This window comes from Pseudophryne corroboree, chromosome 3 (genome assembly GCF_028390025.1).
Source record: "Pseudophryne corroboree isolate aPseCor3 chromosome 3, aPseCor3.hap2, whole genome shotgun sequence".
NCBI classification, from domain to species: domain Eukaryota; kingdom Metazoa; phylum Chordata; class Amphibia; order Anura; family Myobatrachidae; genus Pseudophryne; species Pseudophryne corroboree.
This window is the reverse complement of record NC_086446.1, coordinates 520,235,050-520,261,196: the sequence shown is the minus strand read 5'-3', so window position 1 is coordinate 520,261,196 and position 26,147 is coordinate 520,235,050. Positions and strand designations below refer to the sequence as shown.

The window sequence follows — 26,147 nt, the reverse complement described above, 5'->3', positions numbered from 1 at the left end:
TGGTTGTTGTTTTTTTCTTTCTTCTTTATACATACTACTATAGTAGCTTACTGTAGCAGTCTGCGGTGCTGCTGAGCTGACAGTGTCCAGCAGGTCCGTCATCAGTCATTACATAATAAATATATAATATATACCTGTCCGGCTGCAGTACTAGTGATATTATATATACATATATATTGATTTCATCTCATTATCATCCAGTCTATATTAGCAGCAGACACAGTACGGTAGTCCACGGCTGTAGCTACCTCTGTGTCGGCACTCGGCAGTCCATCCATAATTGTATACCACCTACCCGTGGTTGTTGTTTTTTTCTTTCTTCTTTATACATACTACTATAGTAGCTTACTGTAGCAGTCTGCGGTGCTGCTGAGCTGACAGTGTCCAGCAGGTCCGTCATCAGTCATTACATAATAAATATATAATATATACCTGTCCGGCTGCAGTACTAGTGATATTATATATACATATATATTGATTTCATCTCATTATCATCCAGTCTATATTAGCAGCAGACACAGTACGTTAGTCCACGGCTGTAGCTACCTCTGTGTCGGCACTCGGCAGTCCATCCATAATTGTATACCACCTACCCGTGGTTGTTGTTTTTTTCTTTCTTCTTTATACATACTACTATAGTAGCTTACTGTAGCAGTCTGCGGTGCTGCTGAGCTGACAGTGTCCAGCAGGTCCGTCATCAGTCATTACATAATAAATATATAATATATACCTGTCCGGCTGCAGTACTAGTGATATTATATATACATATATATTGATTTCATCTCATTATCATCCAGTCTATATTATCAGCAGACACAGTACGTTAGTCCACGGCTGTAGCTACCTCTGTGTCGGCACTCGGCAGTCCATCCATAAGTATACTAGTATCCATCCATCTCCATTGTTTACCTGAGGTGCCTTTTAGTTGTCCCTATTAAAATATGGAGAACAAAAATGTTGAGGTTCCAAAATTAGGGAAAGATCAAGATCCACTTCCACCTCGTGCTGAAGCTGCTGCCACTAGTCATGGCCGAGACGATGAAATGCCAGCAACGTCGTCTGCCAAGGCCGATGCCCAATGTCATAGTACAGAGCATGTAAAATCCAAAACACCAAATATCAGTAAAAAAAGGACACCAAAACCTAAAATAAAATTGTCGGAGGAGAAGCGTAAACTTGCCAATATGCCATTTACCACACGGAGTGGCAAGGAACGGCTGAGGCCCTGGCCTATGTTCATGGCTAGTGGTTCAGCTTCACATGAGGATGGAGGCACTCAGCCTCTCTCTAGAAAAATGAAAAGACTCAAGCTGGCAAAAGCACCGCAAAGAACTGTGCGTTCTTCGAAATCCCAAATCCACAAGGAGAGTCCAATTGTGTCGGTTGCGATGCCTGACCTTCCCAACACTGGACGTGAAGAGCATGCGCCTTCCACCATTTGCACGCCCCCTGCAAGTGCTGGAAGGAGCACCCGCAGTCCAGTTCCTGATAGTCAGATTGAAGATGTCAGTGTTGAAGTACACCAGGATGAGGAGGATATGGGTGTTGCTGGCGCTGGGGAGGAAATTGACCAGGAGGATTCTGATGGTGAGGTGGTTTGTTTAAGTCAGGCACCCGGGGAGACACCTGTTGTCCGTGGGAGGAATATGGCCCTTGACATGCCTGCTGAAAATACCAAAAAAATCAGCTCTTCGGTGTGGAAGTATTTCAACAGAAATGCGGACAACAGGTGTCAAGCCGTGTGTTGCCTTTGTCAAGCTGTAATAAGTAGGGGTAAGGACGTTAACCACCTCGGAACATCCTCCCTTATACGTCACCTGCAGCGCATTCATAATAAGTCAGTGACAAGTTCAAAAACTTTGGGTGACAGCGGAAGCAGTCCACTGACCAGTAAATCCCTTCCTCTTGTAACCAAGCTCACGCAAACCACCCCACCAACTCCCTCAGTGTCAATTTCCTCCTTACCCAGGAATGCCAATAGTCCTGCAGGCCATGTCACTGGCAATTCTGACGAGTCCTCTCCTGCCTGGGATTCCTCCGATGCATCCTTGAGTGTAATGCCTACTGCTGCTGGCGCTGCTGTTGTTGCTGCTGGGAGTCGATCGTCATCCCAGAGGGGAAGTCGGAAGACCACTTGTACTACTTCCAGTAAGCAATTGACTGTCCAACAGTCCTTTGCGAGGAAGATGAAATATCACAGCAGTCATCCTGCTGCAAAGCGGATAACTGAGGCCTTGACAACTATGTTGGTGTTAGACGTGCGTCCGGTATCCGCCATTAGTTCACAGGGAACTAGACAATTTATTGAGGCAGTGTGCCCCCGTTACCAAATACCATCTAGGTTCCACTTCTCTAGGCAGGCGATACCGAGAATGTACACGGACGTCAGAAAAAGACTCACCAGTGTCCTAAAAAATGCAGTTGTACCCAATGTCCACTTAACCACGGACATGTGGACAAGTGGAGCAGGGCAGGGTCAGGACTATATGACTGTGACAGCCCACTGGGTAGATGTATGGACTCCCGCCGCAAGAACAGCAGCGGCGGCACCAGTAGCAGCATCTCGCAAACACCAACTCGTTCCTAGGCAGGCTACGCTTTGTATCACCGCTTTCCAGAATACGCACACAGCTGAAAACCTCTTACGGCAACTGAGGAAGATCATCGCGGAATGGCTTACCCCAATTGGACTCTCCTGTGGATTTGTGGCATCGGACAACGCCAGCAATATTGTGTGTGCATTAAATATGGGCAAATTCCAGCACGTCCCATGTTTTGCACATACCTTGAATTTGGTGGTGCAGAATTTTTTAAAAAACGACAGGGGTGTGCAAGAGATGCTGTCGGTGGCCAGAAGAATTGCGGGACACTTTCGGCGTACAGGCACCACGTACAGAAGACTGGAGCACCACCAAAAACAACTGAACCTGCCCTGCCATCATCTGAAGCAAGAAGTGGTAACGAGGTGGAATTCAACCCTCTATATGCTTCAGAGGTTGGAGGAGCAGCAAAAGGCCATTCAAGCCTATACAATTCAGCACGATATAGGAGGTGGAATGCACCTGTCTCAAGCGCAGTGGAGAATGATTTCAACGTTGTGCAAGGTTCTGATGCCCTTTGAACTTGCCACACGTGAAGTCAGTTCAGACACTGCCAGCCTGAGTCAGGTCATTCCCCTCATCAGGCTTTTGCAGAAGAAGCTGGAGACATTGAAGGAGGAGCTAACACAGAGCGAATCCGCTAGGCATGTGGGACTTGTGGATGGAGCCCTTAATTCGCTTAACAAGGATTCACGGGTGGTCAATCTGTTGAAATCAGAGCACTACATTTTGGCCACCATGCTCGATCCTAGATTTAAAGCCTACCTTGGATCTCTCTTTCCGGCAGACACAAGTCTGCTGGGGTTCAAAGACCTGCTGGTGAGAAAATTGTTAAGTCAAGCGGAACGCGACCTGTCAACATCTCCTCCTTCACATTCTCCCGCAACTGGCGGTGCGAGGAAAAGGCTCAGAATTCCGAGCCCACCCGCTGGCGGTGATGCAGGGCAGTCTGGAGCGACTGCTGATGCTGACATCTGGTCCGGACTGAAGGACCTGACAACGATTACGGACATGTCGTCTACTGTCACTGCATATGATTCTCTCACCATTGAAAGAATGGTGGAGGATTATATGAGTGACCGCATCCAAGTAGGCACGTCACACAGTCCGTACTTATACTGGCAGGAAAAAGAGGCAATTTGGAGGCCCTTACACAAACTGGCTTTATTCTACCTAAGTTGCCCTCCCACAAGTGTGTACTCCGAAAGAGTGTTTAGTGCCGCCGCTCACCTTGTCAGCAATCGGCGTACGAGGTTACATCCAGAAAATGTGGAGAAGATGATGTTCATTAAAATGAATTATAATCAATTCCTCCGTGGAGACATTGACCAGCAGCAATTGCCTCCACAAAGTACACAGGGAGCTGAGATGGTGGATTCCAGTGGGGACGAATTGATAATCTGTGAGGAGGGGGATGTACACGGTGATATATCGGAGGATGATGATGAGGTGGACATCTTGCCTCTGTAGAGCCAGTTTGTGCAAGGAGAGATTAATTGCTTCTTTTTAGGTGGGGGTCCAAACCAACCCGTCATTTCAGTCACAGTCGTGTGGCAGACCCTGTCACTGAAATGATGGGTTGGTTAAAGTGTGCATGTCCTGTTTATACAACATAAGGGTGGGTGGGAGGGCCCAAGGACAATTCCATCTTGCACCTCTTTTTTCTTTCATTTTTATTTGCGTCATGTGCTGTTTGGGGAGTGTTTTTTGGAAGGGCCATCCTGCGTGACACTGCAGTGCCACTCCTAGATGGGCCCGGTGTTTGTGTCGGCCACTAGGGTCGCTTAGCTTACTCACACAGCTACCTCATTGCGCCTCTTTTTTTCTTTGCGTCATGTGCTGTTTGGGGAGGGTTTTTTGGAAGGGACATCCTGCGTGACACTGCAGTGCCACTCCTAGATGGGCCAGGTGTTTGTGTCGGCCACTAGGGTCGCTTAGCTTACTCACACAGCTACCTCATTGCGCCTCTTTTTTTCTTTGCGTCATGTGCTGTTTGGGGAGGGTTTTTTGGAAGGGACATCCTGCGTGACACTGCAGTGCCACTCCTAGATGGGCCAGGTGTTTGTGTCGGCCACTAGAGTCGCTTAGCTTACTCACACAGCTACCTCATTGCGCCTCTTTTTTTCTTCTTTGCGTCATGTGCTGTTTGGGGAGTGTTTTTTGGAAGGGCCATCCTGCGTGACACTGCAGTGCCACTCCTAGATGGGCCCGGTGTTTGTGTCGGCCACTAGGGTCGCTTAGCTTACTCACACAGCTACCTCATTGCGCCTCTTTTTTTCTTCTTTGCGTCATGTGCTGTTTGGGGAGTGTTTTTTGGAAGGGCCATCCTGCGTGACACTGCAGTGCCACTCCTAGATGGGCCCGGTGTTTGTGTCGGCCACTAGGGTCGCTTAGCTTAGTCACACAGCTACCTCATTGCGCCTCTTTTTTTCTTTGCGTCATGTGCTGTTTGGGGAGGGTTTTTTGGAAGGGACATCCTGCGTGACACTGCAGTGCCACTCCTAGATGGGCCCGGTGTTTGTGTCGGCCACTAGGGTCGCTTAGCTTACTCACACAGCTACCTCATTGCGCCTCTTTTTTTCTTTGCGTCATGTGCTGTTTGGGGAGGGTTTTTTGGAAGGGACATCCTGCGTGACACTGCAGTGCCACTCCTAGATGGGCCAGGTGTTTGTGTCGGCCACTAGGGTCGCTTATCTTACTCACACAGCTACCTCATTGCGCCTCTTTTTTTCTTTGCGTCATGTGCTGTTTGGGGAGGGTTTTTTGGAAGGGACATCCTGCGTGAGACACTGCAGTGCCACTCCTAGATGGGCCCGGTGTTTGTGTCGGCCACTAGGGTCGCTTATCTTACTCACACAGCTACCTCATTGCGCCTCTTTTTTTCTTTGCGTCATGTGCTGTTTGGGGAGGGTTTTTTGGAAGGGACATCCTGCGTGACACTGCAGTGCCACTCCTAGATGGGCCAGGTGTTTGTGTCGGCCACTAGGGTCGCTTAGCTTACTCACACAGCTACCTCATTGCGCCTCTTTTTTTCTTCTTTGCGTCATGTGCTGTTTGGGGAGTGTTTTTTGGAAGGGACATCCTGCGTGACACTGCAGTGCCACTCCTAGATGGGCCAGGTGTTTGTGTCGGCCACTAGGGTCGCTTAGCTTACTCACACAGCTACCTCATTGCGCCTCTTTTTTTCTTCTTTGCGTCATGTGCTGTTTGGGGAGTGTTTTTTGGAAGGGACATCCTGCGTGACACTGCAGTGCCACTCCTAGATGGGCCAGGTGTTTGTGTCGGCCACTAGGGTCGCTTAGCTTAGTCATCCAGCGACCTCGGTGCAAATTTTAGGACTAAAAATAATATTGTGAGGTGTGAGGTATTCAGAATAGACTGAAAATGAGTGGAAATTATGGTTTTTGAGGTTAATAATACTTTGGGATCAAAATGACCCCCAAATTCTATGATTTAAGCTGTTTTTTAGTGTTTTTTGAAAAAAACACACGAATCCAAAACACACCCGAATCCGACAAAAAAAATTCGGTGAGGTTTTGCCAAAACGCGGTCGAACCCAAAACACGGCCGCGGAACCGAACCCAAAACCAAAACACAAAACCCAAAAAATTTCAAGTGCACATCTCTAGTATACGTACGGACTGTCTGACGTGCCTACTTGGATGCGGTCACTCATATAATCCTCCACCATTCTTTCAATGGTGAGAGAATCATATGCAGTGACAGTAGACGACATGTCAGTAATCGTTGGCAGGTCCTTCAGTCCGTACCAGATGTCAGCACTCGCTCCAGACTGCCCTGCATCATCGCCAGCGGGTGGGCTCGGAATTCGTAGCCTTTTCCTCGCACCCCCAGTTGCGGGAAAATGTGAAGGAGGAGCTGTTGACGGGTCACGTTCCGCTTGACTTGACAATTTTCTCACCAGCAGGTCTTTGAACCCCTGCAGACTTGTGTCTGCAGGAAAGAGAGATACAACGTAGGTTTTAAATCTAGGATCGAGCACGGTGGCCAAAATGTAGTGCTCTGATTTCAACAGATTGACCACCCGTGAATCCTGGTTAAGCGAATGAAGGGCTCCATCCACAAGTCCCACATGCCTAGCGGAATCGCTCTGTTTTAGCTCCTCCTTCAATGTCTCCAGCTTCTTCTGCAAAAGCCTGATGAGGGGAATGACCTGACTCAGGCTGGCAGTATCTGAACTGACTTCACGTGTGGCAAGTTCAAAGGGTTGCAGAACCTTGCACAACGTTGAAATCATTCTCCACTGCGCTTGAGACAGGTGCATCCCACCTCCTTTGCCTATATCGTGGCCAGATGTATAGGCTTGAATGGCCTTTTGCTGCTCCTCCATCCTCTGAAGCATATAGAGGGTTGAATTCCACCTCGTTACCACCTCTTGCTTCAGATGATGGCAGGGCAGGTTCAGGTATTTTTGGTGGTGCTCCAGTCTTCTGTACGCGGTGCCTGAACGCCGAAAGTGGCCCGCAATTCTTCGGGCCACCGACAGCATCTCTTGCACGCCCCTGTCGTTTTTTAAATAATTCTGCACCACCAAATTCAAGGTATGTGCAAAACATGGGACGTGCTGGAATTTGCCCATATTTAATGCACGCACAATATTGCTGGCGTTGTCCGATGTCACAAATCCCCAGGAGAGTCCAATTGGGGTAAGCCATTCTGCGATGATCTTCCTCAGTTGCCGTAAGAGGTTTTCAGCTGTGTGCGTATTCTGGAAAGCGGTGATACAAAGCGTAGCCTGCCTAGGAACGAGTTGGCATTTGCGAGATGCTGCTACTGGTGCCGCCGCTGCTGTTCTTGCTGCGGGAGGCAATACATCTACCCAGTGGGCTGTCACAGTCATATAGTCCTGAGTCTGCCCTGCTCCACTTGTCCACATGTCCGTGGTTAAGTGGACATTGGGTACAACTGCATTTTTTAGGACACTGGTGAGTCTTTTTCTGAGGTCTGTGTACATTTTCGGTATCGCCTGCCTAGAGAAATGGAACCTAGATGGTATTTGGTACCGGGGACACAGTACCTCAATCAAGTCTCTAGTTGGCTCTGAATTAACGATGGATACCGGAACCACGTTTCTCACCGCCCAGGCTGCCAAGGCCTCAGTTATCCGCTTTGCAGCAGGATGACTGCTGTGATATTTCATCTTCCTCGCAAAGGACTGTTGGACAGTCAATTGCTTACTGGAAGTAGTACAAGTGGTCTTCCGACTTCCCCTCTGGGATGACGATCGACTCCCAGCAGCAACAACAGCAGCGCCAGCAGCAGTAGGCGTTACACTCAAGGATGCATCGGAGGAATCCCAGGCAGGAGAGGACTCGTCAGACTTGCCAGTGACATGGCCTGCAGGACTATTGGCTTTCCTGGGTAAGGAGGAAATTGACACTGAGGGAGTTGGTGGTGTGGTTTGCAGGAGCTTGGTTACAAGAGGAAGGGATTTAGTGGTCAGTGGACTGCTTCCGCTGTCACCCAAAGTTTTTGAACTTGTCACTGACTTATGATGAATGCGCTGCAGGTGACGTATAAGGGAGGATGTTCCGAGGTGGTTAACGTCCTTACCCCTACTTATTACAGCTTGACAAAGGCAACACACGGCTTGACACCTGTTGTCCGCATTTGTGTTGAAATAATTCCACACCGAAGAGCTGATTTTTTTTGTATTTTGACCAGGCATGTCAAGGGCCATATTCCTCCCACGGACAACAGGTGTCTCCCCGGGTGCCTGACTTAAACAAACCACCTCACCATCAGAATCCTCCTTGTCAATTTCCTCCCCAGCGCCAACAACACCCATATCCTCATCCTGGTGTACTTCAACACTGACATCGTCAATTTGACTATCAGGAACTGGACTGCGGGTGCTCCTTCCAGCACTTGCAGGGGGCGTGCAAATGGTGGAAGGCGCAAGCTCTTCCCGTCCAGTGTTGGGAAGGTCAGGCATCGCAACCGACACAATTGGACTCTCCTTGGGGATTTGTGATTTCGAAGAACGCACAGTTCTTTGCTGTGCTTTTGCCAGCTTAAGTCTTTTCTTTTTTCTAGCGAGAGGATGAGTGCTTCCATCCTCATGTGAAGCTGAACCACTAGCCATGAACATAGGCTAGGGCCTCAGCCGTTCCTTGCCACTCCGTGTCGTAAATGGCATATTGGCAAGTTTACGCTTCTCCTCAGACGCTTTTAATTTAGATTTTTGAGGCATTTTACTGATCTTTTGTGTTTTGGATTTTACATGCTCTGTACTATGACATTGGGCATCGGCCTTGGCAGACGACGTTGATGGCATTTCATCGTCTTGGCCATGACTAGTGGCAGCAGCTTCAGCACGAGGTGGAAGTGGATCTTGATCTTTCCCTATTTTTTTAACCTCCACATTTTTGTTCCCCATATTTTAATGCGCACAACTAAAAGGCACCACAGGTATACAATGTAGATGGATGGATAGTATACTTTATGGATGACGAGTGATGACACAGAGGTAGGTACAGCAGTGGCCTACCGTACTGCTATATACAGTATAATGGACCTGGTAGACACTGTCAGCAGACTGCTAAACTACTAGTATAAAAAAAAAAGCCACCACAGGTATACAATGTAGATGGATGGATAGTATACTTTATGGATGACGAGTGACGACACAGAGGTAGGTACAGCAGTGGCCTACCGTACTGCTATATACAGTATAATGGACCTGGTGGACACTGTCAGCAGACTGCTAAACTACTAGTATTAAAAAAAAGCCACAACAGGTATACAATGTAGATGGATGGATAGTATACTTTATGGATGACGAGTGACGACACAGAGGTAGGTACAGCAGTGGCCTACCGTACTGCTATATACAGTATAATGGACCTGGTGGACACTGTCAGCAGACTGCTAAACTACTAGTATAAAAAAAAAAAGCCACCACATGTATACAATGTAGATGGATGGATAGTATACTTTATGGATGACGAGTGACGACACAGAGGTAGGTACAGCAGTGGCCTACCGTACTGCTATATACAGTATAATGGACCTGGTGGACACTGTCAGCAGACTGCTAAACTACTAGTATAAAAAAAAAAAGCCACCACATGTATACAATGTAGATGGATGGATAGTATACTTTATGGATGACGAGTGACGACACAGAGGTAGGTACAGCAGTGGCCTACCGTACTGCTATATACAGTATAATGGACCTGGTGGACACTGTCAGCAGACTGCTAAACTACTAGTATAAAAAAAAAAGCCACCACAGGTATACAATGTAGATGGATGGATAGTATACTTTATGGATGACGAGTGACGACACAGAGGTAGGTACAGCAGTGGCCTACCGTACTGCTATATACAGTATAATGGACCTGGTGGACACTGTCAGCAGACTGCTAAACTACTAGTATAAAAAAAAAAGCCACCACATGTATACAATGTAGATGGATGGATAGTATACTTTATGGATGACGAGTGACGACACAGAGGTAGGTACAGCAGTGGCCTACCGTACTGCTATATACAGTATAATGGACCTGGTGGACACTGTCAGCAGACTGCTAAACTACTAGTATAAAAAAAAAAAGCCACCACAGGTATACAATGTAGATGGATGGATAGTATACTTTATGGATGTCGAGTGACGACACAGAGGTAGGTACAGCAGTGGCCTACCGTACTGCTATATACAGTATAATGGACCTGGTGGACACTGTCAGCAGACTGCTAAACTACTAGTATAAAAAAAAAAGCCACCACAGGTATACAATGTAGATGGATGGATAGTATACTTTATGGATGACGAGTGACGACACAGAGGTAGGTACAGCAGTGGCCTACCGTACTGCTATATACAGTATAATGGACCTGGTGGACACTGTCAGCAGACTGCTAAACTACTAGTATAAAAAAAAAAAGCCACCACAGGTATACAATGTAGATGGATGGATAGTATACTTTATGGATGACGAGTGACGACACAGAGGTAGGTACAGCAGTGGCCTACCGTACTGCTATATACAGTATAATGGACCTGGTGGACACTGTCAGCAAACTGTTAAAAACTACTAGTATAAAAAAAAAGCCACAGGAGCGTTTTTCAGGCAGACAAACGTATACTGGTGGTCACTGTCAGCAAAACTCTGCACTGTACTCCTGCTATAGCTGCTCCCCAGTCCCCACAATTAAGCAGTGTGAGCACTCAGCACAGATATATCATGCAGCACACTGAGCACAGATATGGTATGGAGCGTTTTTTTCAGGCAGAGAAGAGAACGGATAAAAAACTGGTGGTCACTATCAGCAAAACTCTGCACTGTACTCCTCCTAACAGCTGCTCCCCAATCCTCCCCACAATAGTAAAATAAACAAGCAAAGCAATCAGATCAACTGTAGTGTCTCGTATAAACGGAGAGGACGCCAGCCACGTCCTCTCCCTATCAATCTCAATGCACGTGTGAAAATGGTGGCGACGCGCGGCTGCTTATAGAATCCGAATCTCGCGAGAATCCGACAGCGGGATGATGACGTTCGGGCGCGCTCGGGTTAGCCGAGCAAGGCGGAAGGATCCGAGTCTGCTCGGACCCGTGTAAAAAAAGGTAAAGCTCGGGTGGGTTCGGTTTCTCGGAAACCGAACCCGCTCATCACTAATATATATATATATATATATATATATAGAGAGAGAGAGAGAGAGAGAGAGAGAGAGAGAGGCTCTACCTGGTGCAAAGTGTACAAGGGGCAACCTGGCACAGTGTATTTAAGAGGCTCTACCTGGTGCAATGTGGATAAAGAACTACCTTGTGCAGTGTGTATAAGAGGCTCTACCTGGTGCAGTGGGTATAAGAGACTCTGCCTGGTGCAATGTGTATAAGATGCTCCACCTAGTTCAATGTGTATAAGAAGCTACCTGGTGCAATGTGTATGAGGGGCTACCTGGTGAAATGTGTATAAGAGGCTCAACCTGGTGCAGTGTGTATAAGGGGCTCTACCTGATGCAAGGTGTATAAGGGGCTACCTGGTATAATACGTATAAGAGGCACTACCTGGCGTAATATGTGTAAGGGGCTCTAACATAACATGGCATAATGTGTATAAGGGATACTACTGTGTGGTGTAATGTGACTGAAGGACAATAGTGTGAGGTGTAATGTGGATTGGTACTATTCTGTGGCCGCGCCCCTTCCCCATGAAGCCACGCCACTTTATTTTTTGTGTGCAACTTTGGGGTGCACTGTCCCTATTTTGAATTTTTGAATGGGGGGAGAGGGGTGATAGCCATTGCATCCTGTAGGCATTTATAAAGAAGGGAAAAGCATATTTTCCCTTTTATAAACAGACCTCTTACAGCTTCACTATTAATAATTAAAATATTACAGACCAGTCAGAAAACTGGAGTGTAAGTGGGGGACAAATCACAAGCTACAATCAACAGATTGCGTCTTGTGACTGTTTTACATATTTCTCTGTGACTAATAATAACATAGTTTTAAGAAGGAAATGTTCATTTCAATGTTGGATTTCTACTTTGAAAAGAATTAGGAAAAACACATTTGTAGAGGGTAATTTTTTTTTTTTAACAATTTAAAAAGAGTTCCCAAGACTCTAATCTGCATCCCCATTGCACACAAGTAAATGCAATATTTAGTTAATTCCCTAACAGCTCCAGAGACGTTGCACACATGCAGTACAGGATGTTCCGACTTCTGAATTATCTAGTAGTTTGGAGGGTCCTATCTATAGAAGGCATATTGAAATCTCCCAGAATTATCACCTCACTTTTCAATGAAATCTCAGTGATTTCCAATTTGTGATCACATCCTGCTTATGATTAATAATTTGTTCCTATTTTAAAATCTCATCCATCATTATGTAGAGACTGAGTTACCAACATACACTCAGTACAATCTACAGTGCCCTGTATTACAGTTGCTTTTATTTTATTCTTTGCTTAGTTATAATATTTTATATACTGGGAATAACTACTGTACATCCACAAACATATGGTAAGCTTTCTTCCCTACTCATTCATAGCTATGAGATCTAAACTATCTATTCACATGACTAATATCCATTTTAACCAAGGTGACATCAGCGTCATAGCTGTTGACATTGTAATGTCGATATGAATATCGACATTGTTATATACTTGCCTACTCTCCCGAAATGGCCGGGAGGCACCCGAAAATCGGGTGATCCTCCCGGCACCCCGGAAGAGCAGGCAACTCTTCTGATTCAGGGGTCCCCCCCAGGCCGGCTGCCCACTTAGCGAGTAAAGTGGGCGGTCCAGACAGGTGATGGCGCGATTCTTGTTGTGGGGCGATTCATAGACACGCCCCCTGCTGTATAATGCGGTAATAGCGCCGTTCCGCCTCTGGCGCGCCCCCCCCTGCTGAGCCGACCTGGCAGAAGTCGGCAAGTATGCATTGTTATTATCGACCTTTTGACAACAACCTTTGAAATAATGTAAAGACCTCATTCCCTAACCTGCAAGCCTTGCCTTTTCCAGGCCCTGGTATGCCTGTAGATGTGTCAGATAGTAGTGATGAGCGGGTTCGGTTTCTCGGAAACCGAACCCCCCCGAACTTCACGCTTTTTACACGGGTCCGAGGCAGACTCAGATCTTCCCGCCTTGCTCGGTTAACCCGAGCGCGCCCGAACGTCATCATCCCGCTGTCAGATTCTCGCGAGGCTCGGATTCTATCGCGAGACTCGGATTCTATATAAGGAGCCGCGCGTCGCCGCCATTTTCACACGTGCATTGAGATTGATAGGGAGAGGACGTGGCTGGCGTCCTCTCTGTTTAGAGTAGACTAGAGAGTAGTAGAGACACTTGATTTACTAATTTTGGGGAGCATATTAGGAGTACTACTTGCTGATAGTGTGACCAGTGACCACCAGTTTAATTAATCCGTTCTCTGCCTGAAAAAAAACGATACACAGTGTGACACAGTCACATACCATATCTGTGCTCAGCCTCAGTGTGCCCTCAGTGTGCTGCATCATCTATGTAATACTGTATATCTGACTGTGCTGAGTGCTCACTGCTCACACAGCTTAATTGTGGGGGAGACTGGGGAGCAGTTATAGCAGGAGTACATATTTTAACAGTGCACACTTTTGCTGCCAGAGTGCCACTGCCAGTGTGACTGACCAGTGACCACTGACCACCAGTATATTGTGATTGTCTGCCTGAAAAAGTTAAACACTCGTCGTGTGGTGTTTTTATTCTATAAACGCATTCTGCTGACAGTGTCCAGCAGGTCCGTCATTATATAATATATACCTGTCCGGCTGCAGTAGTGATATATATATATTTTTTATATCATTATCATCCAGTCTATATTAGCACTGCAGCAGACGCAGTACGGTAGTCCACGGCTGTAGCTACCTCTGTGTCGGCAGTCGCTCGTCCATCCATAATTGTATACCACCTACCCGTGGTGGTTTTTTTTTCTATCTTCTTGATACTAGTAGCTTACTTTAGGAGTCTGCAGTGCTGAGCTGACAGTGTCCAGCAGGTCCGTCATTATATAATATATACCTGTCCGGCTGCAGTAGTGATATATATATATTATTTATATCATTATCATCCAGTCTATATTAGCAGCAGACGCAGTACGGTAGTCCACGGCTGTAGCTACCTCTGTGTCGGCAGTCGCTTGTCCATCCATAATTGTATACCACCTACCCGTGGTGGTTTTTTTTTTTCTATCTTCTTGATACTAGTAGCTTACTTTAGGAGTCTGCAGTGCTGAGCTGCCAGTGTCCAGCAGGTCCGTCATTATATAATATATACCTGTCCGGCTGCAGTAGTGATATATATATATTTTATATCTCATTATCATCCAGTCTATATTAGCAGCAGACGCAGTACGGTAGTCCACGGCTGTAGCTACCTCTGTGTCGGCAGTCGCTCGTCCATCCATAATTGTATACCACCTACCTGTGGTGTTTTTTTTTTTTCTATCTTCTTGATACTACTAGTAGCTTACTTTAGGAGTCTGCAGTGCTGAGCTGACAGTGTCCAGCAGGTCCGTCATTATATAATATATACCTGTCCGGCTGCAGTAGTGATATATATATATTTTATATCTCATTATCATCCAGTCTATATTAGCAGCAGACGCAGTACGGCAGTCCACGGCTATAGCTACCTCTGTGTCGGCAGTCGCTCGTCCATCCATAATTGTATACCACCTACCCGTGGTGTTTTTTTTTTTTTTCTATCTTCTTGATACTAGTAGCTTACGTTAGGAGTCTGCAGTGCTGAGCTGGCAGTGTCCAGCAGGTCCGTCATTATATAATATATACCTGTCCGGCTGCAGTAGTGATATATATATATTTTTTATATCATTATCATCCAGTCTATATTAGCAGCAGACGCAGTACGGTAGTCCACGGCTGTAGCTACCTCTGTGTCGGCAGTCGCTCGTCCATCCATAATTGTATACCACCTACCCGTGGTGTTTTTTTTTTTCTATCTTCTTGATACTAGTAGCTTACTTTAGGAGTCTGCAGTGCTGAGCTGACAGTGTCCAGCAGGTCCGTCATTATATAATATATACCTGTCCGGCTGCAGTAGTGATATATATATATATATTTTTTATATCATTATCATCCAGTCTATATTAGCAGCAGACGCAGTACGGTAGTCCACGGCTGTAGCTACCTCTGTGTCGGCAGTCGCTCGTCCATCCATAATTGTATACCACCTACCCGTGGTGTTTTTTTTTTTCTATCTTCTTGATACTAGTAGCTTACTTTAGGAGTCTGCAGTGCTGAGCTGACAGTGTCCAGCAGGTCCGTCATTATATAATATATACCTGTCCGGCTGCAGTAGTGATATATATATATATTTTTTATATCATTATCATCCAGTCTATATTAGCAGCAGACGCAGTACGGTAGTCCACGGCTGTAGCTACCTCTGTGTCGGCAGTCGCTCGTCCATCCATAAGTATACTAGTATCCATCCATCTCCATTGTTTACCTGAGGTGCCTTTTAGTTGTGCCTATTAAAATATGGAGAACAAAAATGTTGAGGTTCCAAAAATAGGGAAAGATCAAGATCGACTTCCACCTCGTGCTGAAGCTGCTGCCACTAGTCATGGCCGAGACGATGAAATGCCAGCAACTTCGTCTGCCAAGGCCGATGCTCAATGTCATAGTACAGAGCATGTAAAATCCAAAACACCAAATATCAGTAAAAAAAGGACTCAAAAATCTAAAATAAAATTGTCGTCGGAGAAGCGTAAACTTGCCAATATGCCATTTACCACACGGAGTGGCAAGGAACGGCTGAGGCCCTGGCCTATGTTCATGGCTAGTGGTTCAGCTTCACATGAGGATGGAAGCACTCAGCCTCTCGCTAGAAAAATGAAAAGACTCAAGCTGGCAAAAGCACAGCAAAGAACTGTGCGTTCTTCGAAATCACAAATCCACAAGGAGAGTCCAATTGTGTCGTTTGCGATGCCTGACCTTCCCAACACTGGACGTGAAGAGCATGCGCCTTCCACCATTTGCACGCCCCCTGCAAGTGCTGGAAGGAGCACCCGCAGTCCAGTTCCTGATAGTCAGATTGAAGATGTCAGTGTTGAAGTACACCAGGATGAGGAGGATATGGGTGTTGCTGGCGCTGGGGAGGAAATTGACCAGGAGGATTCTGATGGTGAGGTGGTTTGTTTAAGTCAGGCACCCGGGGAGACACCTGTTGTCCGTGGGAGGAATAGGGCCATTGACATGCCTGGTGAAAATACCAAAAAAATCAGCTCTTCGGTGTGGAAGTATTTCAACAGAAATGCGGACAACATTTGTCAAGCCGTGTGTTGCCTTTGTCAAGCTGTAATAAGTAGGGGTAAGGACGTTAACCACCTCGGAACATCCTCCCTTATACGTCACCTGCAGCGCATTCATCATAAGTCAGTGACAAGTTCAAAAACTTTGGGCGACAACGGAAGCAGTCCACTGACCAGTAAATCCCTTCCTCTTGTAACCAAGCTCACGCAAACCACCCCACCAACTCCCTCAGTGTCAATTTCCTCCTTCCCCAGGAATGCCAATAGTCCTGCAGGCCATGTCACTGGCAATTCTGACGATTCCTCTCCTGCCTGGGATTCCTCCGATGCATCCTTGCGTGTAACGCCTACTGCTGCTGGCGCTGCTGTTGTTGCTGCTGGGAGTCGATGGTCATCCCAGAGGGGAAGTCGTACTCATAAGACCACTTTTACTACTTCCACCAAGCAATTGACTGTCCAACAGTCCTTTGCGAGGAAGATGAAATATCACAGCAGTCATCCTGCTGCAAAGCGGATAACTGAGGCCTTGGCATCCTGGGCGGTGAGAAACGTGGTTCCGGTATCCATCATTACTGCAGAGGCAACTAGAGACTTGTTGGAGGTACTGTGTCCCCGGTACCAAATACCATCTAGGTTCCATTTCTCTAGGCAGGCGATACCGAAAATGTACACAGACCTCAGAAAAAGACTCACCAGTGTCCTAAAAAATGCAGTTGTACCCAATGTCCACTTAACCACGGACATGTGGACAAGTAGAGCAGGGCAGGCTCAGGACTATATGACTGTGACAGCCCACTGGGTAGATGTATGGACTCCCGCCGCAAGAACAGCAGCGGCGGCACCAGTAGCAGCATCTCGCAAACGCCAACTCTTTCCTAGGCAGGCTACGCTTTGTATCACCGCTTTCCAGAATACGCACACAGCTAAAAACCTCTTACGGCAACTGAGGAAGATCATCGCAGAATGGCTTACCCTAATTGGACTCTCCTGTGGATTTGTGGCATCGGACAACGCCAGCAATATTGTGTGTGCATTAAATCTGGGCAAATTCCAGCACGTCCCATATTTTGCACATACCTTGAATTTGGTGGTGCAGAATTATTTAAAAAACGAGAGGGGCGTGCAAGAGATGCTGTCGGTGGCCAGAAGAATTGCGGGACACTTTCGGCGTACAGGCACCACGTACAGAAGACTGGAGCACCACCAAAAACGCCTGAACCTGCCCTGCCATCATCTGAAGCAAGAAGTGGTAACGAGGTGGAATTCAACCCTCTATATGCTTCAGAGGTTGGAGGAGCAGCAAAAGGCCATTCAAGCCTATACAACTGAGCACGATATAGGAGGTGGAATGCACCTGTCTCAAGCACAGTGGAGAATGATTTCAACGTTGTGCAAGGTTCTGCAACCTTTTGAACTTGCCACACGTGAAGTCAGTTCAGACACTGCCAGCCTGAGTCAGGTCATTCCCCTCATCAGGCTTTTGCAGAAGAAGCTGGAGACATTGAAGGAGGAGCTAACACAGAGCGATTCCGCTAGGCATGTGGGACTTGTGGATGGAGCCCTTAATTCGCTTAACAAGGATTCACGGGTGGTCAATCTGTTGAAATCAGAGCACTACATTTTGGCCACCGTGCTCGATCCTAGATTTAAAACCTACCTTGGATCTCTCTTTCCGGCAGACACAAGTCTGCTGGGGTTCAAAGAACTGCTGGTGACAAAATTGTCAAGTCAAGCGGAACGCGACCTGTCAACATCTCCTCCTTCACATTCTCCCGCAACTGGGGGTGCGAGGAAAAGGCTCAGAATTCCGAGCCCACCCGCTGGCGGTGATGCAGGGCAGTCTGGAGCGACTGCTGATGCTGACATCTGGTCCGGACTGAAGGACCTGACAACGATTACGGACATGTCGTCTACTGTCACTGCATATGATTCTCTCCCCATTGAAAGAATGGTGGAGGATTATATGAGTGACCGCATCCAAGTAGGCACGTCAGACAGTCCGTACTTATACTGGCAGGAAAAAGAGGCAATTTGGAGGCCCTTGCACAAACTGGCTTTATTCTACCTAAGTTGCCCTCCCACAAGTGTGTACTCCGAAAGAGTGTTTAGTGCCGCCGCTCACCTTGTCAGCAATCGGCGTACGAGGTTACATCCAGAAAATGTGGAGAAGATGATGTTCATTAAAATGAATTATAATCAATTCCTCCGTGGAGACATTCACCAGCAGCAATTGCCTCTACAAAGTACACAGGGAGCTGAGATGGTGGATTCCAGTGGGGACGAATTGATAATCTGTGAGGAGGGGGATGTACACGGTGATATATCGGAGGATGATGATGAGGTGGACATCTTGCCTCTGTAGAGCCAGTTTGTGCAAGGAGAGATTAATTGCTTCTTTTTTGGTGGGGGTCCAAACCAACCCGTCATTTCAGTCACAGTCGTGTGGCAGACCCTGTCACTGAAATGATGGGTTGGTTAAAGTGTGCATGTCCTGTTTATACAACATAAGGGTGGGTGGGAGGGCCCAAGGACAATTCCATCTTGCACCTCTTTTTTCTTTCATTTTTCTTTGCGTCATGTGCTGTTTGGGGAGTGTTTTTTGGAAGGGCCATCCTGCGTGACACTGCAGTGCCACTCCTAGATGGGCCAGGTGTTTGTGTCGGCCACTAGGGTCGCTTAGCTTACTCACACAGCTACCTCATTGCGCCTCTTTTTTTCTTTGCGTCATGTGCTGTTTGGGGAGTGTTTTTTGGAAGGGCCATCCTGCGTGACACTGCAGTGCCACTCCTAGATGGGCCAGGTGTTTGTGTCGGCCACTTGGGTCGCTTAGCTTAGCCATCCAGCGACCTCGGTGCAAATTTTAGGACTAAAAATAATATTGTGAGGTGTGAGGTGTTCAGAATAGACTGAAAATGAGTGGAAATTATGGTTATTGAGGTTAATAATACTTTGGGATCAAAATGACCCCCAAATTCTATGATTTAAGCTGTTTTTTAGGGTTTTTTGAAAAAAACACCCGAATCCAAAACACACCCGAATCCGACAAAAAAAATTCGGTGAGGTTTTGCCAAAACGCGTTCGAACCCAAAACACGGCCGCGGAACCGAACCCAAAACCAAAACACAAAACCCGAAAAATTTCCGGTGCTCATCACTATCAGATAGGAGCTTCTCATCTGGATCTCTTGGTGTGATATCTCCAACCAAATCTTGTGTTGTCTCCTTAGGGTAGTATGTTGTTCATCTCCAACCAGGGGACAACTTTTGATTGTGTTTATTTATAATTTTAACAGTTTACATCCACAATACACAAAATATACGGGAGACATGGCAAGGCACAAAAATATAAAATCATTCACATATAGGGGCTAATTCAGACCTGTTCGCGCTAGGGTTTTTTTGCAGTCCTGCGTTCGCATAGTCACCGCCCATAGGGGAGTGTATTTTCGCTTTGCAAGTGTTCGAACGCATGTGAAGCAGAGCTGTAAAAACAGATTTTGTGCAGTTTCTGAGTAGCCCAGGACTTACTCAGCCACTGCGATCACTTCAACCTCTCCGGGACCAGAAATAACGCATACCTCCCAACACTTCTTCCTTCTAAAGCGGGACACACGCGCGCTCCCGGAAAAGGGGTGTGACCTAAGAAAAGGGGGTGTGGCTTCACGGAGGGCCCGCGATCGCGAGCCACGCCCCTGTTTTCGTCACTGAGGGGGCATGCTCTGTGAGCCGCTGGCATGCCCCCTCTCCCTCTGACTTCAGTGAATAGACGCTGTGCGCATGCGCACAGCGTCTATTCACCGCTGCTCTGCTAAGCAGGGCAGCGACAGACAGAGCCTCCCAACTGCCCCCCCCCCCACCGCGGGACACTGCGGCCCGCGGGTGGGACAGCGGGACAGTCCCCAAAAAACGGGACTGTCCCGCGAAAATCGGGACAGTTGGGAGGTATGATAACGTCAGGAACCCTCCCGGCAAACACTGCGGTGCATACGCATGTGCAGTTTAGACCTGATCGCCCGCTGTACAAAAACGCAGCCTAGCGATCAGGTCTGAATTAGGCCCCATAATACAGAATACTTAAAAAACAGAATCATCAGAGCAGGCAAAAGGATCCGCAGCAGAGTGAATAAGTCACAGCTCAAATGTTTCAGTAAGAAACAGCACTAAATAAGGACCCAATGAATAAAGAACATGAATGAACATTAATGAAGTGCAAACCTGAAGGCGCCATCCAGGCAAAACAACAAAATAACAAAGACAATAAAACATCCAGTTATTCACTCACATCTTTATACCAAAAATCAATGCCTTCTGGCTCCATGCAAGAGAGTCTAAAGGGGGGTACACACGGAGAGATCCGTGCTTAAAATCTAAGCAATCTTGCTAGATTGCTTAGATTTTAAGCACGGATCTGCCGTGTGTATGCCCTCCAGCGATAGCGATGCGCGGCCCCGCGCATCGCTATCGCCGATGATAGATTGAGCCTGCATGCAGGCTCAATCTAGCGGGTCGCTCACTTCACCGTTGTGTGAAGTGAGCAGCCCCCCGTCGGCTTTCCCCCTCGCTCAGCACATCGCGCTGTGCTGAGCGGGGTGAGAGATGTGTGCTGAGCGGTCTGTGTTAAGATCGCTCAGCACACATCTCTCCCGTAAGCTAAACAAACTGCACACTGCCTCACAAGCAAATGTGCACAGCAACTTACTGTACTCTATTGCAGTTTGACTTACACTGTGCCTTTATTGTGGCTATTTATTAATAGTTCTAGTGTAAATGCAAAAAGAAATTCACTGCAATTTATAATCCAGGATTTTTCACAGGATCAATATTTTTATTCACAAGCACTGTGGCGCTAAACTCTGACATTGCTCATCTCCTGTAAATACTCTAAAACAGCGGTGGGCATATGTGTATCTGGCACTGTGGGGGCATATATGTATCTGGCACTGTGGATGCACCCATTTTTTGGCGTTTTATATGTATGTGGCACTGTACTGGGGCATTATATGTATGTGGCACTGTACAACATGACTAATAACGGGGTTACGACACAAGGTCATACTCCTACAAACGTCATACCGAAAGTTGTGCATACAAATGGGGTGTGGCTTTGTGGCAACTAGGCCACACACCCATTTTTGCGCGCACGCATATCTTTTCTGGCTCTTTGCCTTTGACTGGTTGGCCAACCCTGCTCTAAAAGATTCACGGAAGGTAAATAGGGATCAAACTGCAATTAGAGTAGCAAAATTAGACTAATCTCAATATACATCACAATAATACACAAGTGATGATAATATATGTATAAACTCATGTAAATAATACTTGAATAAATTCTAAGTTCTAATTGCTTGTAATTGATGAGTTCTAATGTCATACCTACCCAGGGCTGACTTGCACGTGGACACCACCCAAAGGGGGTGCCGTGCGGCCACTTCTGCCAGGACCGTTGACTGTGTTAGTTGTAGGACCTGACTCCTGTGTTCTGCTGGATTTAAGCTCTGCCCCCCGATAATGTAGATGGGAGCCATTGGTAGAGTTGGATAAGGAGGGAAAGCGTCCCGCATGCATGACATCAGAACCTGAGTCTTTACTCAAGGAGGAGGCGGCAGGTTGGGAAGGCGGACAGTTTTGAATAGTTTATGAACAGCTATTGTCTTTCTGAGGCTCCAAAAATTCTCGCACAGGGTGCCCATAGACCTGAGGCCGGCCACGTCCTACTGAAATCATTAGCAATTCACCCCTGTGACTTATAATATACTTATAATTAATAGTAGCCTAGGAGGTATATTATGTCATATAAAAAATTGTATTCATTCACCATTTACATGTCCCTCTCTATCTTTCACTATCCTTATTATAATGTAAGCTTTGGTATTATACGTATAAACTGTACAGTTATGGGCAGCAGTCATCGCATAGGTGTACTGGGTCAGCAGGCCCAATAAATACATTAATGAAAAGCACATTGAATAGGGATCCCTTTGTAACATCATCAGGCTGAACAAAAATATTTGACTTTGAGAACACACACAAAAGTGCAAAATGAATGCCAGGGCTGTGTCCGGTTCCAGCCTCGCCCTGAAACCAGGATGAAGAAAGTAAACTCCTGAGACCTGCTAGCAAAAGGCTGGACGTCATCAACTGTGGGTTCCATTTTTGTTGCAATACCTCTTGCTGCATTTTTATGTCTGTCTTTTAAGAGACTCTCCACAGATGATTGTAAAATGTTTTTAAATCTCCATAGAAATGCCCAAACCGCATCAGAGATATACTCCAGAGAGAAGAATTTCAGGAGATGTTTGTGGAAACAATACCAGTTTTTCAGTGGAAGAAACATGCAGAGGAGCTAGAATACAGAAGACTTCAGATGTATGCTGGTTCTCAAGGCTGGATGGGTGTTACGTGGAGAAGTAAGTTATCAGTTCATATGCCAGTGGTCCCTAAGCATGGTGCTCAAGGCACCCTAACAGTGCAGGTTTTAAAGAAATCCAGAGCTCAGCACAGATGGTTAAATCAAATTGACCAAGGTACTAATTAAGCCGTATTTGGCCAAGCATGGATATACTTAAACCTGGACCATTATTGTGCCTTAAAGGACCGAGTTCGGGAACATCTGCCATCCAGTTTTCAGCAAAAATGACAGGTGATAGGCAAAGAGACCTGCATTCTCTAGCATGACCATTATGTAAAACATTACAAAATAAACACACATGGCGCCATCCAACTGTGAAGCTTGATTTCTGAAAGACTATAATTGCAGCTGACTTGGAGTGACCATGTGTATTCTCAGATTGTTACTTATTACTTATAAAGCAATCTACATTTAGGCGACCATGACACAAACCAATTACATACAATAACATGAAACATAAGGAAGAGGGCTCTTCCCAAATGAGTTTACAATCTAAGACGTGTTACCAGTGCCGTAACTAGGCATTTTAGCGCTGTGTGCAAGAAACAACGTTGCCCCCCCCTCCCCCATGGAAGACAGGGGAAGTGCGCGCCGTAGGCATGTGAAAAATATATGGGGCGTGGCTTCATGGGGAAGGGGCATGGCCACAAAATAATACCAGTTCATACTACGATGCACAGTAGTCTCCATTATTCAAATTACGCTGCACAGTAGCGCCACTACACCAGGTAGAGACCCTTTTTACACATTACGGCAGACAGCGTCCCCTTTTTACACATTACGGCAGACAGCGTCCCCCTTTTTACACATTACGGCAGACAGCGTCCCAATTATTACACATTACGGCAGCCAGTACCTCTTTTTACACATTACATCAGACAGCATCCCCTTATTACACATTACGGCAGACAGCATCCCTTTTTACAAATTACGGCAGACAGCATCCCCCTTTTTACACATTACGGCAGCCAGTCCCCCTTTTTACACATTACGGCAGCCAGTCCCCCTTCTAACACATTACGCCAGACAGCATCCCCCTTTTTACACATTACGGCAGCCAGTCCCCCTTTTTACACATTACGGCAGACAGCGTCCCCCTTTTTACACATCACGGAAGCCAGTCCCCCTTTTTACACATTACGGCAGACAATCCCCCTTTTTACACATTACGGCAGACAGCGTCCCCTTTTTACATATTACGGCAGACAGCATCCCCTTTTTACACATTACGGCAGCCAGTACCCCTTTTTACACATTACGGCAGACAGCGTCCCCCTTTTTACACATTACGGCAGCCAGTCCCCCTTTTTACACATTACGGCAGACAGTCCCCCTTTTTACACATTACAGCAGACAGCGTCCCCCTTTTTACACATTACGGCAGCCAGTCCTCCTTTTTACACAATACGGCAGGCAGCATCTCCCTTTTTACACATTACGGCAGACAGCATCCCCCTTTTTACACATTACGGCAGCCAGTCCCCCTTTTTACACATTACGGCAGACAGCGTTCCCCTTTTTACACATTACGGCAGACAGCGTTCCCCTTTTTACACATTACGGCAGCCAGTCCCCCTTTTTACACATTACGGAAGCCAGTCCCCCTTTTTACACATTACGGCAGACAATCCCCCTTTTTACACATTACGGCAGACAGCATCCCCTTTTTACACATTACGGCAGACAGTGTCCCCCTTTTTACACATTACGGCAGACAGCGTCCCCCTTTTTACACATTACGGCAGCCAGTCCTCCTTTTTACACATTACTGCAGACAGCATCCCCCTTTTTACACATTACGGCAGCCAGTCCCCCTTTTTACACATTACGGCAGACAGCGTCCCCTTTTTACACATTACGGCAGCCAGTCCCCCTTTTTACACATTACGGAAGCCAGTCCCCCTTTTTACACATTACGGCAGACAATCCCCCTTTTTACACATTACGGCAGACAGCATCCCCTTTTTACACATTACGGCAGACAGTGTCCCCCTTTTTACACATTACGGCAGACAGCGTCCCCCTTTTTACACATTACGGCAGCCAGTCCTCCTTTTTACACATTACAGCAGACAGCGTCCCCCTTTTTACACATTACGGCAGCCAGTCCCCCTTTTTACACATTACGGCAGCCAGTCCCCCTTTTTACACATTACGGCAGACAGCGTTCCCCTTTTTACACATTACGGCAGACAGTCCCCCTTTTTACACATTACAGCAGACAGCGCTCCCCTTTTTTACACATTATGGCAGCCAGTCCTCCTTTTTACACATTACGGCAGCCAGTCCCCCTTTTTACACATTACGGCAGCCAGTCCCCCTTTTTACACATTACGGCAGCCAGTCCCCATTTTTACACATTACAGCAGACAGCGTCCCCTTTTTACACATTACGGCAGACAGCATCCCCCTTTTTACACATTACGGCAGCTAGTCCCCCTTTTTACACATTGAGGCATACAAAATAGATAGTGAGATAGAGAGAGAGAGACAGATAGATAGACACTTACCATCTCTCCCCGCTGGCAGTCAGGCTCCTCGTGCTAGCAGATCCCGGGCAGTCGCAGGGGGGAAGGAGGAGGAGGGAGGGGGACTGGAGCCGCAGCAGCGTAGTGTAATTGATAGAGGCGCCGCTGCAGCAGTCCCCTCTCTTTCAGCATTGGCTGCCCGCCGCTGTGATTGTTGGAATGAGGGAAGCGCATCCCAGCATTCACAGCAGCGCCGGGCAGCCAATGTGGAAGGAGAGGGGACTGCTGCAGCGGTGTCACTACCAATTACATAGCGCTGCTGCGGCTCCAGTCCCCCTCCCTCCTCCTCCTCTCCTGCCTCCGGCGCTGCTGCTCTCCTCCCCTGCCTCCGGCTTCAACGCGGCACACACAGCAGAGGCAGCTTGTAATGAGTCAATTTAACTCATTACAAGCCGCTGCCCGTTGCGCCCCCAGGGCAACTGCGCTGTATGCCAGGCACACCTGGCACACGTAGTTACGGCGCTGGGTGTTACAACACTTGATACCAGTGTTGAAAGTGTGCCAAAATGAGAAGTTGGGTCTATTTACTAAGCCTTGGATGGAGATAAAGTGGACGGAGATAAAGTACTAGCCAATCAGCTCTTAATTGCCATGTCAAAGGCTGGGTTTAAAAAGTGACAGTTAAGAGCTGATTGGCTAGTACTTTTTCTCAATACACTTTACGTCCATCCAAGGCTAAGTAAATAGACCCCTTTATAACATACCAAAACTTCTAAATTGACATTGTCTCTGTAGATCGTCCCAGTGATGGATGATCCAGCAGGCATGGGGTGATGAACTGTGGCCTACCACATACTGACTACTTGGTTTTTGTTTCCATTATT

General features: G+C 46.9%; 1 protein-coding gene across 3 annotated transcripts in view; it reads left to right on the top strand.

Moving 5' to 3' along the window:
* Positions 1-26,147, top strand: part of LOC135056213 (alpha-N-acetylgalactosaminide alpha-2,6-sialyltransferase 2-like) — a 187,731-nt gene that overhangs the window by 87,154 nt on the left and 74,430 nt on the right. For all 3 annotated transcript variants that reach the window (XM_063961098.1, XM_063961096.1, XM_063961097.1), the window contains exon 3: positions 22,628-22,793. In XM_063961098.1, coding sequence (XP_063817168.1) covers positions 22,628-22,793 — 166 coding nt within the window. The remainder of the gene's footprint in view (positions 1-22,627; positions 22,794-26,147) is intronic.